Source organism: Miniopterus schreibersii (genome assembly GCF_964146895.1).
Source record: "Miniopterus schreibersii genome assembly, chromosome: 2".
NCBI lineage: Eukaryota > Metazoa > Chordata > Mammalia > Chiroptera > Miniopteridae > Miniopterus > Miniopterus schreibersii.
The window spans coordinates 34,935,385-34,951,729 of record NC_138102.1 but is presented as its reverse complement, the minus strand read 5'-3'; the positions used below and the strand labels follow the sequence as shown (position 1 = coordinate 34,951,729).

The following is a 16,345-nucleotide window of genomic DNA, read 5'->3' as shown; positions in this document are numbered from 1 at the left end:
CATTTTTATTAAAGTTAAATATCTGTAAATTGAAATGAACCTGCTTTTTACTACTTTTTAGTATAACTTAAAGTTGTAGCCTTTCAGTTTGAACATTTATTGCCATGTAAAGTTTGATTGTTTAAATTAATGAGCTATATATTTAAAATTGACAGGGTATCACTATCTAATATATGTATTTAAGAATAGGTTCTGTGAAACCTAGGTTTCAAACTTTTGAAGTTGCGTGGTATAATAAAGTGCTTGACAGAATTGAGAGGCAAGGGTAAATATTGGCTTGGTCTTTTGCCCAGTACCAACAATATGTCATCAAATGTACTTTGTTTTAAACTGAGGCAAAACCCAAGCCTGTCTGGTTCTTGAGCACCTGCTCTGAACTACTGTGTGGTACTTCCTTGCTGTGTATGTATCACTTAGATATGAGAATTTGAACAAGCCACTACATCTCCTTGGTATGAGTTTACTCACGTATAACATTGATGCTCTGGAGATGAATAGGTCTTTTGGCATTGGGAGTAGACCATTTAGGAGATCGTCTTATCATAATAGACTTATTTCTGTGGAAGCTGATGGATAGATGTTTATTCATTCAACATATAATGTGTTGATTGTGTTGACTTGCTAAGCTCTGGAGATTCAGTAGAGAGCAAGACAGAGCTGGTCATTGCTCTCATGGAGATTCAGTGTGACAGGCTGTAATGATTGAAGGACAGAGTATAATGTGATCATACAGCAGTAGCACCTAACCTGATGTAGAAGAACTGGAAGGGAAGTGACATTTAGGTGAATCCTGAAGCATGCACCCCCTGAGTTTAAGAGAAAAATTGAAATTTTTCTCTCACCTAGACTACTGCTTCCCAGCTGGGTCCTCACATCCTCTTGCCTGTTTCCAAACGATTCATTTGTTCATCCCTTCATTATGTCTTTTCATTCATCAACCATTTCTTGAATAACTACTGTGTGCCACTCAGTGTTCTAGGCATTTGAAATATCACTGAACTAGATTTCTGCCTTTATGGAGCTTACATTTTAATGTGATAGGGAGGTACAGAGTAGGCAATACAGATACTAATATTATATGTTAAAATTTTTCAAAATACAGAGTGAGGTCCCTCATTTCCTTGCTCCTAGACTGAAGTTCAGTCCTTTTAATGTGGCCTGTGAGGCTTGCTTAACTCTACTGTAGGCTCACTCTTCCATGCTGTGTTCCATCAGACTTTCATTTGTTAGGCCTTTCAAAGTCACTGTGTCTAAGAAGTTTCCTGGAACTCTGTTTTTGAATTAGAGAGACCCTGTTGTCACAAGCCCTCTTCACTTCTTCTGTATCACATGCATCTCAATAATGTTTTCCTTTTAGCTCTTGTGCAGTTGTATTTGCTGTCTGTCTCTTCCACTAGACTATAAATTACAGGAGGACTGGGAGGGTGCCTTTCTTTTTCCTTCCTGTGTCTTCAGGTCCTGATATGTGGCATATAGTAATAGGAGTTGGTTTGGTGAAAGGAGGAGGAAGAGAAGGGAGTTTCTGGAAGAGCCTAGTAGGATGTGTAAAGGCAGAGGGAATGCCTGGGCTTTGCGGTGGGGAGTAAAGTGCAAGGTGGATAGTGACTGGGGATGAAACTGGTGACACAGGCAGGCAGGATCAAGTATTTAAACCAGGGTAAGGAGTTTAAATTTGGCTCTAAGGCAGTGGGGCGCCGTGAAAAGTTTAAGCCAATTTTGGAAACACTAGCTTGTTTTGATAACATTTATTGCCCTGGAAATAATTAGATAATTTGGATAACACCTTCAAGTGTGATTTAAATTAAAAAAAAATGTTTTTATTGATTTCAGAGAGAGGAAAGGAGAGAGAATGAGAGGGAGAAACATCAGTGATGAGAGTCATTGATTGGCTGCCTTCTGCACGCCCCCTACTGGGGACCGAGCCTGCAATGTGGGCATGTGTTCTGACCGGAAATCAAACCATAAGCTCCTGGTTCATAAGTCGACGCTTAACCGCTGAGCCACCTTACTGAGCTTCCTTACTGAGCTGGCAGGCGGATTTAATTTTTAAGTTATGAAAGTAGTATGAAGTATGAAATTTTGATCTTTATGCCGAAAAGTTTTAATGTGTATCTAAGGATATACAAGGATAAGTAAAAGTTCCTCTTTCCCCAACTCTCAATCCTACTTTCAAGTAGTAACTCAAGCTGAGTTTTTTGTATGTGCCTATACATAAGCTTTTATGAGCATCCAAATGTGGTTTTCTGTCTTAATGTAGGTAAGGTCATACTATATGTATTACCAGTAATTTGCTTTCCCTTCCACAGTGCATGCTATATTTTGCATATTTTTGGAGTTATCTTTTTTTCTTTTAATAAGAAGTTTATTCCTCACTTATGCATCTGCAGGCTGACTAATATGGTTTTGCTTTATTTTCTTTAATTTTATTTTTCAATTACAGTTTACGTTCAATATTATTTTGTATTAGTTTCAGGTGTACAGCATAGTGGTTAAACAATCATATACATTACAAAGTGATTCCTCCAATAAATCTAGTACTCACCTGGCACCATACATGTGCTTTCTTATGCTGTACTTAACATTCCTGTGAGTACTTTGTAACTACCAATTTGTACTTCTTAATCCCTTGTCTTAAAACCTAAATCTGAGTCAGCAGTCCCCTGTATAGAGTCAAGGCATTTGGAACTCTGTACCAAATTCCATAAGTCCCTCCAGAACAGGCTGTGCCTTCTACCCCTGCTTTATCCTGCCACTGCCTTACTGTGCTTCAATCTCACCTCATGGGCCTTTTTCGATTTCTAGAACATATTAAGTGCCTGGATAATCTAGGGGTTTTGTACATGTGGTCCTTTTGTCTAGGCTCTTTTCTTCTTAATCTTCCCATGGTATGGTGGCTAGCTGTTGCTTTTGTAGGAGTACAGGAGTTATTATCTTCAGGTTTTAATTTGAATTTTACTTCGGAAGGACCCTTTCTTAGCAGTTTGTTTGTTTCCACTTAATATTTATTTCAATTCTCAATTAATTTGTTTACTCTCCTTTTCTCTCATTAGGCTATAAGCTTCGCAAGGGCAAGAACTATTTCATGTAGTATTGCCCAGTAAATATTTATTGAATTAATGAGTAAATGGATGAATAAGAACGTGTGGATTGCCCTGGCTGGTGTGGCTCAGTGGTCAGAGCTGGCCCTGGAACTGAAGGGTTGAGGGTTTGATTCCTGGTCAAGGGCATGTACCTGGTTGCAAGTTTGATCCCCGACCCCGGTTGGGGTGCATGCAGGAGGCAATCAATGGATCTCCCTCCCCTCCCCTCCCCTCCCCTCCCCTCCCCTTCCCTTCCCTTCCCTTCCCCTCCCCTCTTTATAAAAATCAATGGAAAAAATATCCTTGGGTGAAGATTAACAACAACAAAAGAGCCTGTGGATCAATCTCATTCTTTTAAAGGCTATGTAATATTCCATTTTTTATATGTACCAAATACGGTACCAATTCTTTATTGAAGGCCTTTTAAATTGTTTTTCTGATTTTTTTCTAATCAGACCACCACCAACAAAATGAATATAATAAACATTTGCATATCTCTTTGTGTGTGTGTGTGTGTGTGTGTGTGTGTGTGTATCAAATTTTGATAGATACTGAGAATTTCTTTTAAAACAGACCGCACCATTTTATACCATCAGTAGTGAGAGTGGTGCCTGTTTGCCTTCAGGCCATCACTACTGGCTGTCACCAAACTTTGGCAGATGAAAAGTGCTGTCTCATTGCTTCACCTTGCATGTCTGTAACTACGACTGAAATTGAGTATATTTTACATATTATCCTTTTAGATTCCATCTTATGTAAACTTCATATTTAATTATTTGCTTATATTTCCTGATGATTTTCAGCCTTTTTCTTATTTATTCAAATGTTTTATTAAACATTTTTTTTTCTGCTTATAGCCTTATAGGGAAGTTATAGTGTGTGATATGTCAGTTAGTGCCATTGAGTTTAGAGTTACATGGGCTTTTTGTCTCTTTAAAAGTAGTTTTATATAGCCTGATAATAAAATTAAATGTGCTGAAGAACATATTGGAGCTGAGTGTATTTAATAGTTTACTGTTGAAACTGATAATAGTTTTTTTAATGTGCAGTCTATAATATGTCCTCAATAAAATATTTTGGGATGAATAAATGACAAGTGAAAAAATCTATTTTTAAGGTAGTTTGATTTCACTTGGAAGTTCATTTATTAGAATTTGCTTTTCATAGTAAGAAAATCTAAGCATACCGATTAGTTGAAAGACAAGGTTATTTTGTGGCAGTTTATAGAAGTGTTGGATTTTTGGAAGTTAAAGAATTCTTAGCAGTTTTGCTTTGTGTAAACATCTCTTTATATATGCACACATTCATAATATATATATATATATAAAATGATAAAATATAACTAACGAATTCTAGGAATTGTCTTTTAACATCTGCCTGTTAGTTCTCTCATGGTAATGAACTTTTCAGACTGCGGTTTCTCTCAGAATATCTTTTGCAAATATACTATTACACATTTGAAAGAAAAACATGTTGAAAGTTTCCCTCTCGGCGTCTTATAATCCAGCCTCCATCAGCCAGCACTCTTCCTGTATTTTGTTCGCGAGGCACTAATTGTCCGCATTTGGCAGGTTTAACACTTCCTGACAGAGAGGCTATTAAGGGGAAGTATTCTCCAATAACTGTCACTGGCTTGAACAAAGAACCTTCAAACTCAATGTGTGGAAACCACTAACATTCTTAAATGACCCTTTTCATGGATTTTTATCCCTTTAAGCTAAAATTTGGAGAATGTAGGGTCAGCGAAAACAGCAAGGTGTAATAAAGCAGTAAACCTTGATTCTGGGGGGAGGGGGTTGAGTGGGAGGTATAGATTTATCTCTGACTTTAAAACAATTGTTATTTGGAAAATCTCATTAGCAGATGTGACTGCTTGGAGTAAAAAAAAAAAAGACTTAAAACTGATGTCGCTTTCAGGACTGCTTTGAACTTAACAAGCACCTATTTGTGGAGCAGACTGGCTAATGAAAGGAAATTAAATTTTTCTGACAACTTCCCCTGCCAACCTCCTTATTCAGGGGATGTTATTAGGTACTGAAGACTTTTAAGGAAGATTTTTATTAGACATAAATGAACCAGTTATAAACATCCCCTGCTTCCCCCTTTTGGGGAGGATTCTGACTTGGTTACTCTATATTTTTAAAGTATTTGCTTGAAAGCTTTTAAAAATGTCTTCTTTGTAATATTTTAAAATTATTTTATAAAAAATTCAGGCATGCTTACCAGCTAGTGGTTTCAAAACATTATTGTCATTCCTTGTAATAGTTAGTTAATGTCACCGAATTATAAAAAGAGTTAAATTTACTAGAAGGCTTGTATTTAACACCTTCTTTTCAGCTTTCTCTTTGTTGTTTGTTATATGGGGAAATGTTTCAAGAGTGTCCCTATGTGAGGCATATTAGGTGAGAGTTAATGATCAATGAAATTGTTTAGATTCAAGGGAAGTTTTTGTCTTTTCAGTGGCATTGGTTGATATTTAGCAATAACTAATACCTCATAAACTTACTTTGTACTGTTTTGAAATGCATTTTCTTTTCTTGGCCTTTGGAATCCTCTCCCTCCCTTAGTTCCCCTCCAGTTGGTTTGTTGAATTTAAGGTTTTAAAGATAAAATATTGAAAAAAGTGTGAAATAAAAAAGAAGAAAGAAAAAGTAATGGCTATTTCTAAAGGAATTTTTTTGGGGGGGGGGTACAATTGGCAGTTCCTATAGATACTGGGAATTTACTATTTTATTTCTGGAAAATCTACTGAGCTTTTCCCAAACAATAGAGAATCAACTCCCCCTGCTGACAGAATCTAGGAAAACATGACATGTAAATATCAGAGGGACAGAAACAAGCTGGCTGTAGACAAGCTTTAATGATCTGATTTATGATTTAGTATTGATTGTAAACATCTAAATTCTGCTGTTAAACTCCAGCAACTGCACCAAATCATTTGGCAATTCTGGTAGTGCTTCCTGCCAGCTCATTTCAAACTGCTTTGAGTTTCTTAATATAATAATGATGAGGTAGAATTTACATTCCACTTATGGTATTAATTTTACATTTCTCTGAATGAAAAGAGTTAGAAGGTTGTAAAATTGAACATTAAATGAATCAGAGGAGACAGTAGTGCAATATATGACTGCCCTAAAGACATTGTGCAATGGCTGATGGGATTAACGTTGGGTCTCATTTCCTGCTTTTACAGGATGCAGATGAAGCTGTCAGAATTGCAAGGGAAATTGGTAAGTTCTTAAATTAACTTTGGTAGAGTTTCTGTGTCTTTTAGCAGATATGGTTGAGTAAATATGTAATAAGAAATTCCCATAGAGCAAATAATATTTTAATAGTTTACGGTTTCTGATTATTTGTCGTTCTGGAAGAATTTATCTGCTGAATTACCATATTCTACTATTAAAATGAACATTAAAGAGTAATTTGACCTTAATTATAGCTCTTTTATAAGATGAAATCACTGGCTAAGTAAAAGAAGGAACTGTCTTAAGAATTCTTGAGATTGAATGTAATGTAAATTTATATGTACATAGTTGAATGCAACTTATTAAAGTTAAGGATATATATGATTAAAATGAAGATATCATGTTTGACAAGGCTCCTCAAGTTTTTGCTTTTCCTAAGATATTAAATATCAACAATCTTGCTAGGAAAGAGAAAATAGACTGTGAGAAGTTAGAACCAAGTATTTTAAATAGGAGTAAAAGGTAAACTGAAGGACATTTTAATGACTGTTTTACTTGGCTGTTTTAGGCATAATTGTACAGGGGAGTGTTTCTCAATTATATTTTTAAAAAATATTCCTGGAGCTCATGACAACTGTTTTATTTTCACTGTATGCTAACTGAGGAAGTGTATGAGGGTACACTGTTATCATGGATTAGCAAGGCTATTAAATAACTTCACAATTTTATTAAAGTAATATTTGATAGAAATTTGTAGATATATTAGAGAAATTAGACAAAACTTTAGTAGTCAGGAATTCACAGCATCTTCTTAGCATTCCTACACTGATAGGGCCAAGTTTTATAGCCTCCCACATTAATATTTCTTTGGTTCTGTTTTCTCATTAAGATCATTTAGAATTATTTTATCCATTTGGAGAGCATTTGATTCGGCAAAGTTTACGTAGTTGTGATTTGTAGAAATATCTTCTTGGTCTGAAAGTGACCACTTTTATTAGTAAGTATATTCTTTACAGTAGGGACAGGCAAGATTAGCAGTTTTTCAGTGATCCAAAAAGATATTTGGCTTGTTGCATCCTTGTTTCTTGTTGGGTCTGGCTAAATTATTTGGATTTGGCCCATAGTTACCCGTGTTTTGTTATTAGTTTGTTTTGAAAACATTTATCTTAATATAGGTACTGAGTTTGAGACTAGGCCCTGGAAAGTTATATTTTATCTGAGTACGTTTCTTCACTGATCATTTCTTCAGGCTCATGAACATTTTCAAAAAGCATTTCAGTACTTCACAGAAAGATTTGCTAGATTGCTGAAGAAGTTGGACTACGTGGAACTGATTTGTGGTTTATTTTTTTTTTTGAGAAAATCAAAAGCTTCTCTCTGTGGTTTGAAATCACTGGCATTCCTCATAGCCTAAGAGGCATGTAGCATACCTGCTGGCTTTTGAGGAGACTTTCCTAAAATAGTTTCATTTTATTCTATTATATACTTTTCGGTGTCAAAAGTCATCTAATTCTAGTTTAGATACTATTGTTATTATCTACATAATAGGATATAATAATACCATTATCACAATAGTATGTACATAAAAAGGGCAATTGTTGGAGGAATTTAGAGAAATAAAAAGGGATGAGCAGAAAATCTTGAATTACATTGGCGTGCCACATTTTGAATTATGAATCTTCAACTCTTTGTATAAATGGCAGGCTGCAGATTGCTTTCCTTGCTTTCATGTCTTGTCTTCTAATTTTTAAAAATAATCTGTGACTTTTAAAATAACCAGTAAGTCATGATGGGACTCTGACTAGTTCTCATCACTTGGTTTTCCTCCCTTACTATTTTAATGTTGTGCTTTACCCACCTTTCAGTTTTTCACTACTGAGGTTACCTACTTCAATCTAAGGCCCTTTACATTTGGGCACATCCTTTATGACTCCTTCTTTTCTATTTTCTAATTCTTCCCCAATTACTCCTTCGCATTTGTAAAATAAATGATTGCAACCGTGGTTATTAAGTATAAGAGCGCTAGTGTTTTGCTTACGTTGAAAGAAAGGGAAGCCATAAAATTTGAAGTGAAATAAAACATAATAAAGAACCAGGGTCATCAGCTTCATAAAGCTTTTGGAATTTTCCCAAATCACCACGGAAACCTCCCATAAAACCCTTCCCCCCCCCCAAATGCCAGCTTCCAAAAGAGATGAAATTACATATTATTAAAGTCTCTTGGTTTTCTGTATTGTTTGGTGATTCATCAGTTTTGTTTTCTACTAATTTTATTGAGATATATCCCATTTTAACTACATCATGATTTTGATGAGCCTTTGTGAGTTCATCTAAGAGTTGAACTGAACATTGATTCCATGGGGAAATATGTTTCTAGTTCTAACAAGTTGCGGATTGTCTGTGTGTCATAGCTACTCATAGATTTTTCTCTTTTACTTTTTTCTGTGTTACATGGTGAAAATGAAATTGATCATCTTTTATGTGGTCCCCTCCTCTCAGATGTCTTTACTTCTCTTCTGGAAACAGGAATCTATTCTGCCAAAGGAGGAAACTAACTGCATTGAGCTTTGATGAATTAGGTGTCTTTTACATAATAGTAGCTCTTGTTTATGGAGCATTCTTTCCCTGTAGTAGGCACTTTGTGAATGTTATTTCTAATGCTAATTCTTGGGTTAATTATTTTCATTTACATTTAAGTAACTAAGGATTAGAAATGGTAAGTAATTTGCTCAAGGTCACAGAACTACTGAGTGGTAGGCCTGCTTTAAATTTAGGTTCATTTAGCTCTAAAAACCATGGATTTTTCATTATACTTTGGCTAAACTAATGGGATTAAAGGATGAAGCTAAAACATGAGTCACCACTTTGTTTAAAATACTGTAAAGCACTTAAGCATGTTATATGTGGAATTAAAGAAACAGACAGTCGCTTATCATTGACGGGGGTGAGAGACAGTTAAGACTTAATATGTTACTTCCAAGCCCTTTTTTTTTTTGGTCTGTCTTGTCTTTCTCATTCTCTCTCCTGATTTTTCTTTGACCTCTCTAAGTTTAAAGATATAGGGCTCTTGATCCTCAGTTTATCTTTAACCCCAGAGATAGACAACAGAAATCAGAAAGCTTGATTTGCATTAAAGTTTGATCTTTTTACTGGATCAAAGGTCCTTAATACAATTAAATCAAAATTGATTCTTAAAGGAAAAGAAATTGTAAATCCTGTCCTTTAACAGCTTCCAGATTATTCTCATTCTTTTCTTTTGCCTGTCTTTCCTAAAAATCACAAATCATGCCCAATTTAAATACTTTTTTTTTTTTTATCCTCAGGTCCACTATACTCCAAACCTGCTTCTTCCACATTTCTACATCTCAATAAATGTCAGTTCCTTAACTCTGACTAAACCCCAAGATCTATCCTGGCGCCCTTTTTCCTGTCATTCTGTTGCCACTCTATCAATAGATACTGTCAGTTCTTCACTCAGAATATCTCTCATACTCACTACTCACTATCTTTACTCAGCACTCTCTTCCAAACTACCATTGTCCTTGCAGGGACTCTGAGGATAGTTTCTCTGCTGCTTAAAAACACTTCAAAGCCATTCTTCACGTAGCAGTCAGTGCGATATTTTAAAACTCTAAATAATAAGGACACATTTATTTCATTTTACCCCATCCCTGCTTTAAACCCCTAATGGCTTTTCATTGCTTTTAGATAAAATCAAAATTCCTTACCTTGACTACAAATCCCAAATGATTTGGCACCGCTTTTCTCTCCAGTCTGATTTTATGCCACTCCCTTCCTTGCCTACTAGACTTCAGTCACACTGGCTTTCTCAAACACACCAAATTTTAGGGCCATACAATAAGATTTAAAAAAATTTTTTTTTGTAGGAAGGGAGCCTAGAGTACTCTTGCTGATCCTTGTTACCTCTTGGCTTGAATGTTATGTCCTCAAGAGAAGACGCTCCAATATTGCCACTTGGTCATTCTGTCTTATACCCATATTCTAAATTTCTGCACAGTGTTTATGACTTGGATATTTTTCTTGTTTGTTAACTCTTCTCTCAATATGTTATTTTGAAAAATTTCAACTGTATGACATTTCAAAGAATTTTACATTGTGTACTTGTATACTCAACACCAAGATTCCACAATTAATCTTTTGCTATATTTGCTTTATCACTTATTTATCCATTTGTTAATTCATCTTAATATTGGTACACTTCAAAGTACATTGCAGATTATCAGTGTGCATCCTAATATGTCAACATAAATATCATGAACTGAATTCAATATTTCTCTACAATTTGTTATTGAGAAATTTGTGTACAGTAACATAAACAAATTTTAAGACTATATGTTTATTTTAATAGATGCATCATCTGTGTAATCCAAAACCCCACCAAGATATTGAACGTACTGTCACCCCAGAGAGTTCCCTCACTCCTTACAAGTCAGTCTTCCCACCTCCCTTCCCCTCACGTTCAGAGGCAACCTGTTCTGAATTTTTATACTAAAGATTTGTATACTAAGGATTAGATTTTTAAAAACTGAGATAAAATTTAAATACTATAAATTTAGCCTTTCAAGATGTACACCTCAAGTGTAGGTTGCATGTATAAAGTTTATTCTCCTACCAAAGAAAGAAACACTTCAATGCTGTTTACCTGTTTATCCTTTATGTTTTCTTACATTTTATTTCCTCCTTTACCTCACTAATTAGACATTATTATAGAATATAATAAACACCCAATGTTTATTTAGCTTTACCCCAAAGCTTATTTTCTTTGTTGATTGTTTCTTCTTTCATCCCTGACAATAATTTGTAATAGTATTTGTAATAGCTGTTTTCAGGCTCTTTATTTCTAAGTTCATTTTGTTGACTGTTTTCCTTCTGATGTGGATCACATTTTTTTACATGTCTCTTAATTTTTTATTGGATTGTAGATATTGTGAATGTTATGTGTTGGATTTTGTTATTTTTATTTAAAGGATGTTAAAGTTTATTTTGTTTGATAGGTAAATTAATTAATTGATATTCAGATTAATATCTTTAAGCTTTTTTTAAAAGCTTTTTTAGGGCAAGTCAAGCATAGCCTTTTCTTGTATTCTGATTCAACAAGTATATGTTAGGCCATCTTCCTCTACTTTCCATGATTCTATCATTGAGTTCATAATTTCTATTTCATTATACATCTGTGATTATTTTTTTAATACAGTGTAAAAACTTAGTGTTTTAGGTAGGAGAGAGAGGTGATCCAAATACATTGCTAAAGAATTCCACTGACCACTGTGTAGTTTGATGGGGCGAAGTCCAGTGGTAGGGAGTTCTATTAGGTGGTTACTCCAGGAGTCCTATGAAGAGATGATGATGGTAGTTTGTATAATTGTGATACTGGAGATAAAAGTGTAATTTTCTAATTACAAACAAAAACGACATTTTTCATGAAGAAATTTAATGAACACCATCTTAATCAAATAATCAAACCTGACTTCATCAGGAAAAGGACCAATGGACTTTCTTTTTTTTTTCTTTTTATGGCTTTATGATGTGATGTAAGAATGAGGGTACAAAATGAGCTATGTAGTACATTAAAATTTTTTTATTCCGAATCCAATAATGAGGAAATAAGCAGGTAAATTCAAATTGTGGAATACTTTACACATCAAGAAGCTTTTTTTTTAAAAAAATCACTTTCATGAAGGACCCCACTCCCCAAAGTAAAACAGAAACAAAAACAAAAAAACCCTAAACCTAAAAGGTAAGTGAATTATTTTCCATTAAAGGAGAGTAGAGTAATAGAGCAAGTGCAATGCAAAATACTTGATTTCCTTGTAATTATTATGCACAACTTTCATCTGAGGATTTCCTTCCCGTCTTCCTTGGATTTTTTTGGTCTGGTTCTTTTGCTCTCTTTTCTGAGGTTCTATTATTGGAGCCTGTTCTGTCCATCTAGAGGACTCTGTTCTCTGAAATAGCTGTTATTTCCTTTGTACTTTGGACCTTTCCTTTAGAAAATAAAGGCCTTGCAATTGACTATAAGTGTTCCCCACCATTTTTAAAAAGAAGACCAAAAAAGCCCCAACACTACACTTTTTTTGACTCTCGAGAGATTTCTGATTAGCAGCACCAAGTTAGGAATAGAACATCTCCCAAGAAGTATTTTACTTTCCCCTTAATTTTACTTTTTCTTCTCCATTAGTCATTGTATTCTATGAAATTTTAACTCAAGAAACTGTAGGAGAAAAAAACTAGATAAAATTCTTTATTATATTGTTATTGGGGAAGTTGTGGCATCCCTTTCCCCACTGAGTGCTGGGGATGGTGTCCTTACAGTATCTCCAGGAGAAGAATTTTCTGAGACTCTCATGGGAGGATGAGTGAATTTTATTTACATTCCTGGGTTTACAAAGTCCCACTTCCCTTAATCCAGTCCTGGAAGAAGTGTAGCTGGGGATTCAGTAAAGTTAAAATCGGAGCCACTGTCCAGAGTTCCCTTTTCATGTTGTAGCCAGGTCCAGTTCAGCATCAGGCCATTCATTAGTCCATTGTGTGTGGGGTCCACGTAGCTGTGGGCCATGTGGGCAAATGTAGGGGAGCCAAGAGAGAGTGCCCCCTACTACAAGAGCCCCAAGAGAGCCAAGAGCTCAAACTCCTTTGTTTAGGGGATTAAATATCCCAAATTTTGTATTGTTGCAGTGACCACACCTATTCTGGCCAATGACCTGTTCCCAGGTGTGACTGACAGGCAAGTACCTTCCCTATGTCACCCCAACTTTACTGGGCATGCGTCTGTTTCCCCTTCATTAGACCCCAGGGGAATATAAAGTTTTAGTTTCCTGGCGCAGCTGACCAGATGACATACCTGTAATATTTGGCCTTTCCTTTGCTCCTTTCCTGTTATTAATAACTATGGTAACTACAATGGTATCAATATGAGCCTTATGACTATTGCATCATTAAGGTGTCATTTCATCAGCCTTTAAGTTACCAGATTATACCTCCTTGTATAGGCGGAGGCAGGGCTAGATTGAAGAGGGAGGTTATTTATTGTCTTGTGGAGCTCAACATGGTGCTCTAAGTTAAAAAGAAGTTCCTTAGATTTGGAATCCATAACTAAACAGGAAAGCACCTAGGCTCCTTGAAGCTGCTTTTGTTTTCTTATTGTCTATAACCAAACTTTTCAATGAGTCATGCTGACTCTACCTCTAAAACAAACTTCAAGTCTTTCTGTCTCTCTATCTCTATTTTTGCCAGCCAAGTCCAGGTCACAGCTCTCTCCCCTGGACCACTGCAAAGCTTCCTAATCAGCCTCTCTCTTGCTACTTTTGCCCTTTCACAATTCATATCTTGTAGAGCAGCCAAAATGCTCTTTAAAAACACTACATTAGGTCACTGCCCTGTCCTATGTAGCCTGTCTATAACTTGTTCCTTCTGGCAGGAATATTACTCCCTTATTGATTTTTCAGAGGATTAGCTCTAGCTTGTCATACAGGTTTCAGTGTAAATACCAGTTTTCTCAGAGAAGCTTTATCAAGGAAAAGCAACGCCCACTTTCAATCACATTCCTTTGTTTTTATTATAGCACTCATCACCCACCACCTTACATGTACATATATATTAATATATGTACATGTATAATATATATATTTAGGTTCATGAATATTTATATATATTTCTCCAGTAAATAGTAAGTGCCATGAGAGCTGATTACTTTTCTGAGTTGTTCATCTTTGCATCTCCCAGTGCTAGATAAATGTTTGGCACATAGTATTTGTTCAGCAAATATTTTGAATTGATGAATTAAAGTTTGATGGTAGAGTTGGAAAGAGGATTGCTGCTTAATGGTAGAAAGTAAGACATGCTGATGGCTGGGAGGACAGGAAATCAGAAGATGTCTTGTCCTGTAGTTATACCTGCCCTTGAAGGTGTAAGTACAGAAAATTAGGAAGAGAAACCTTTTAGTACTTTGGTACTACGTTTTTGTATTTTCCTAAATATTTTACTTTTTGCTCGCATAATACTTAGTAGATTTCTTTTTGGAAGCACTGTGCAGATGGAAATAAGGAATGGAGACTTTTTGCATGTTGGAGTTGGAGTGTTAGTAGGAGAGTTGCAAAAATCTCTGGGTCTGGGAGGGTGAGGTCAGGTAGTGGGAGTAGGCATTCAATGAGAGGATGGTGAAGGCAAGGAAAAGCTTGCAGACAGTACTAGAACCTGAACTTTGTTTTTTAAAGCAATCTTTCCATACCAGATTTGTCTCCTTTTAAACACCATGCAGAATTTTGTTTTGTTATGATGAGGAAGGCTGTTCTGTTCCAAACATATGTCAGCTGAAGAATATACAGTTAAAGAAATGGATTATAGATGAAAGCTGAACACAAGAGTAGGTACTCCAATAGATACTTTTAAAATGTGAGAGAACACCAGTGGATATTTCATATCCAGGCCAGGTGAAGTGAGGGGTAGCAGTAAGTAGCCATTAACTGGATCATTTCTGAGTTTTCCAGAAATGTCAACTTTTGACTGAATCTTTTTTTTCCTCTGTCTTCCAGTTCCTGGCACCCCATGACTTACCCTAATTAGAGCTGCAGAGACACAATAAGAAAGTAGAATGAGGGACTGGGCTTTTTTGATATTCTTTAGCATTACCTGCATGGAATATTATTTTCCCTCCTCTTCAGATGACTCGGTTTTGTTTCTCCATGGCATGGTGACAACATAAAAATATGTATTTTCTGAAATTTAATGACTCATTTGGCACAAGAAGTTGAGTAGAAAAGCCTTACCTTTGTATATTTTTCTGTTTTAGCTCAAAAACTAGATTGAGTTAGTGACTATAATATCACTAACTTCTCCCAGTTTCATTCCTCTTTCCCAATTGTTTTATATTTGGCTTGTTAGATTTTCATCAGGGAATCTTACCTGGGTTTTATATATTCACAGTCTAATGCTGCATTGCCTCTTTTGGGGACCATATTATAATTGCTTATTATATATTGCTTTATTGCTTAACAATTTTTCACCTTTCCTGAACATATATTTTCTGTTGACAAATTATTGTATGTGTTTTGTTTACCCATCTAAGTTCCCTGTGGCCAAGGACAATTTCTCAATTTTATTTTGAATCTCACAAATCACTATATAGTCCAGGCTCCTTAGTAAACGACTAAAATGAGATTAATACTGGAATCAGATTAACTGCAAATTTTCTAATTCTCAGAGGGAGCTGAAAATAGCAGAGATGTGGGATGTGGATATTATACCTCTTGTGGTTTCCTGTTTACATGGATAAATAGTTTTTGATGGTGAATTGATAACATGTTATTTTGGTGGTATGGATCCATTTGTTCAAAAAAAGGCCCTAAATTGTTGTAAAAATGATTTTTCAGGCATGCTCGTTTCTAATTTTTAGATATTGTTTCTTCACTGCTCAGAAACAAGACTAATTTTTTTAATACTGATTTCAATCTAATTCTTTTATGTGATATTTATTGTGAGGCTGCAGCATTGAATGAGACAAATATTATTCTTGTCACTCTCATGCAGGATCTGTAGCATGCAAAAGGATGTAGTGTACTTTGCCTGCAATTTATATTTCAGTTCTCTTTTCCTCTGTCACCCTGTTTCATTTCTTAAACTTTCCCATGCCTTCCCCACCTGTTTTGTTTCTGTTATTCCTGTCTGACATGTTCAAATCCTGCTCATCCTTCATAGCCTCATATAAATGGCCCTTTCTAGAACATGATTTTCCCAATTTCTTTTCTCTTACCTTCCTTTCTCTGATTCTTTTCTTTTCTGAATTCCCAATGCTGGAATTATTTGGGTACTTTCCCTCTTCCTAGAATATAAGGCTCCCAATGTGAAAACAGTATGTTAATCTTTCTTCTTTTCACTGCACTTAGCAGTGCTTTAAAAATGCTACCTCACATAAATCTGTCCCACACAAACATAACCAATATCAGAATTTTAAAATCAAATTAATTATGAAACACTTAGGAAGCAAGTGCCTTTTTAACTAAGTTGAAGTTAAGAGTGCTGTTTTGTGGTTTAGAGGTCAAAGGTCTGTGACCTCTGGCCCTC

General features: G+C 35.4%; 1 protein-coding gene across 1 annotated transcript in view; it reads left to right on the top strand.

Moving 5' to 3' along the window:
* The window catches only part of PCCA (propionyl-CoA carboxylase subunit alpha), a 312,653-nt gene that overhangs the window by 95,256 nt on the left and 201,052 nt on the right, over positions 1-16,345 (top strand). The window contains exon 8 of the mRNA XM_081127259.1: positions 6,274-6,310. Within this exon, the coding sequence (XP_080983385.1) occupies positions 6,274-6,310 (37 nt within the window). The remainder of the gene's footprint in view (positions 1-6,273; positions 6,311-16,345) is intronic.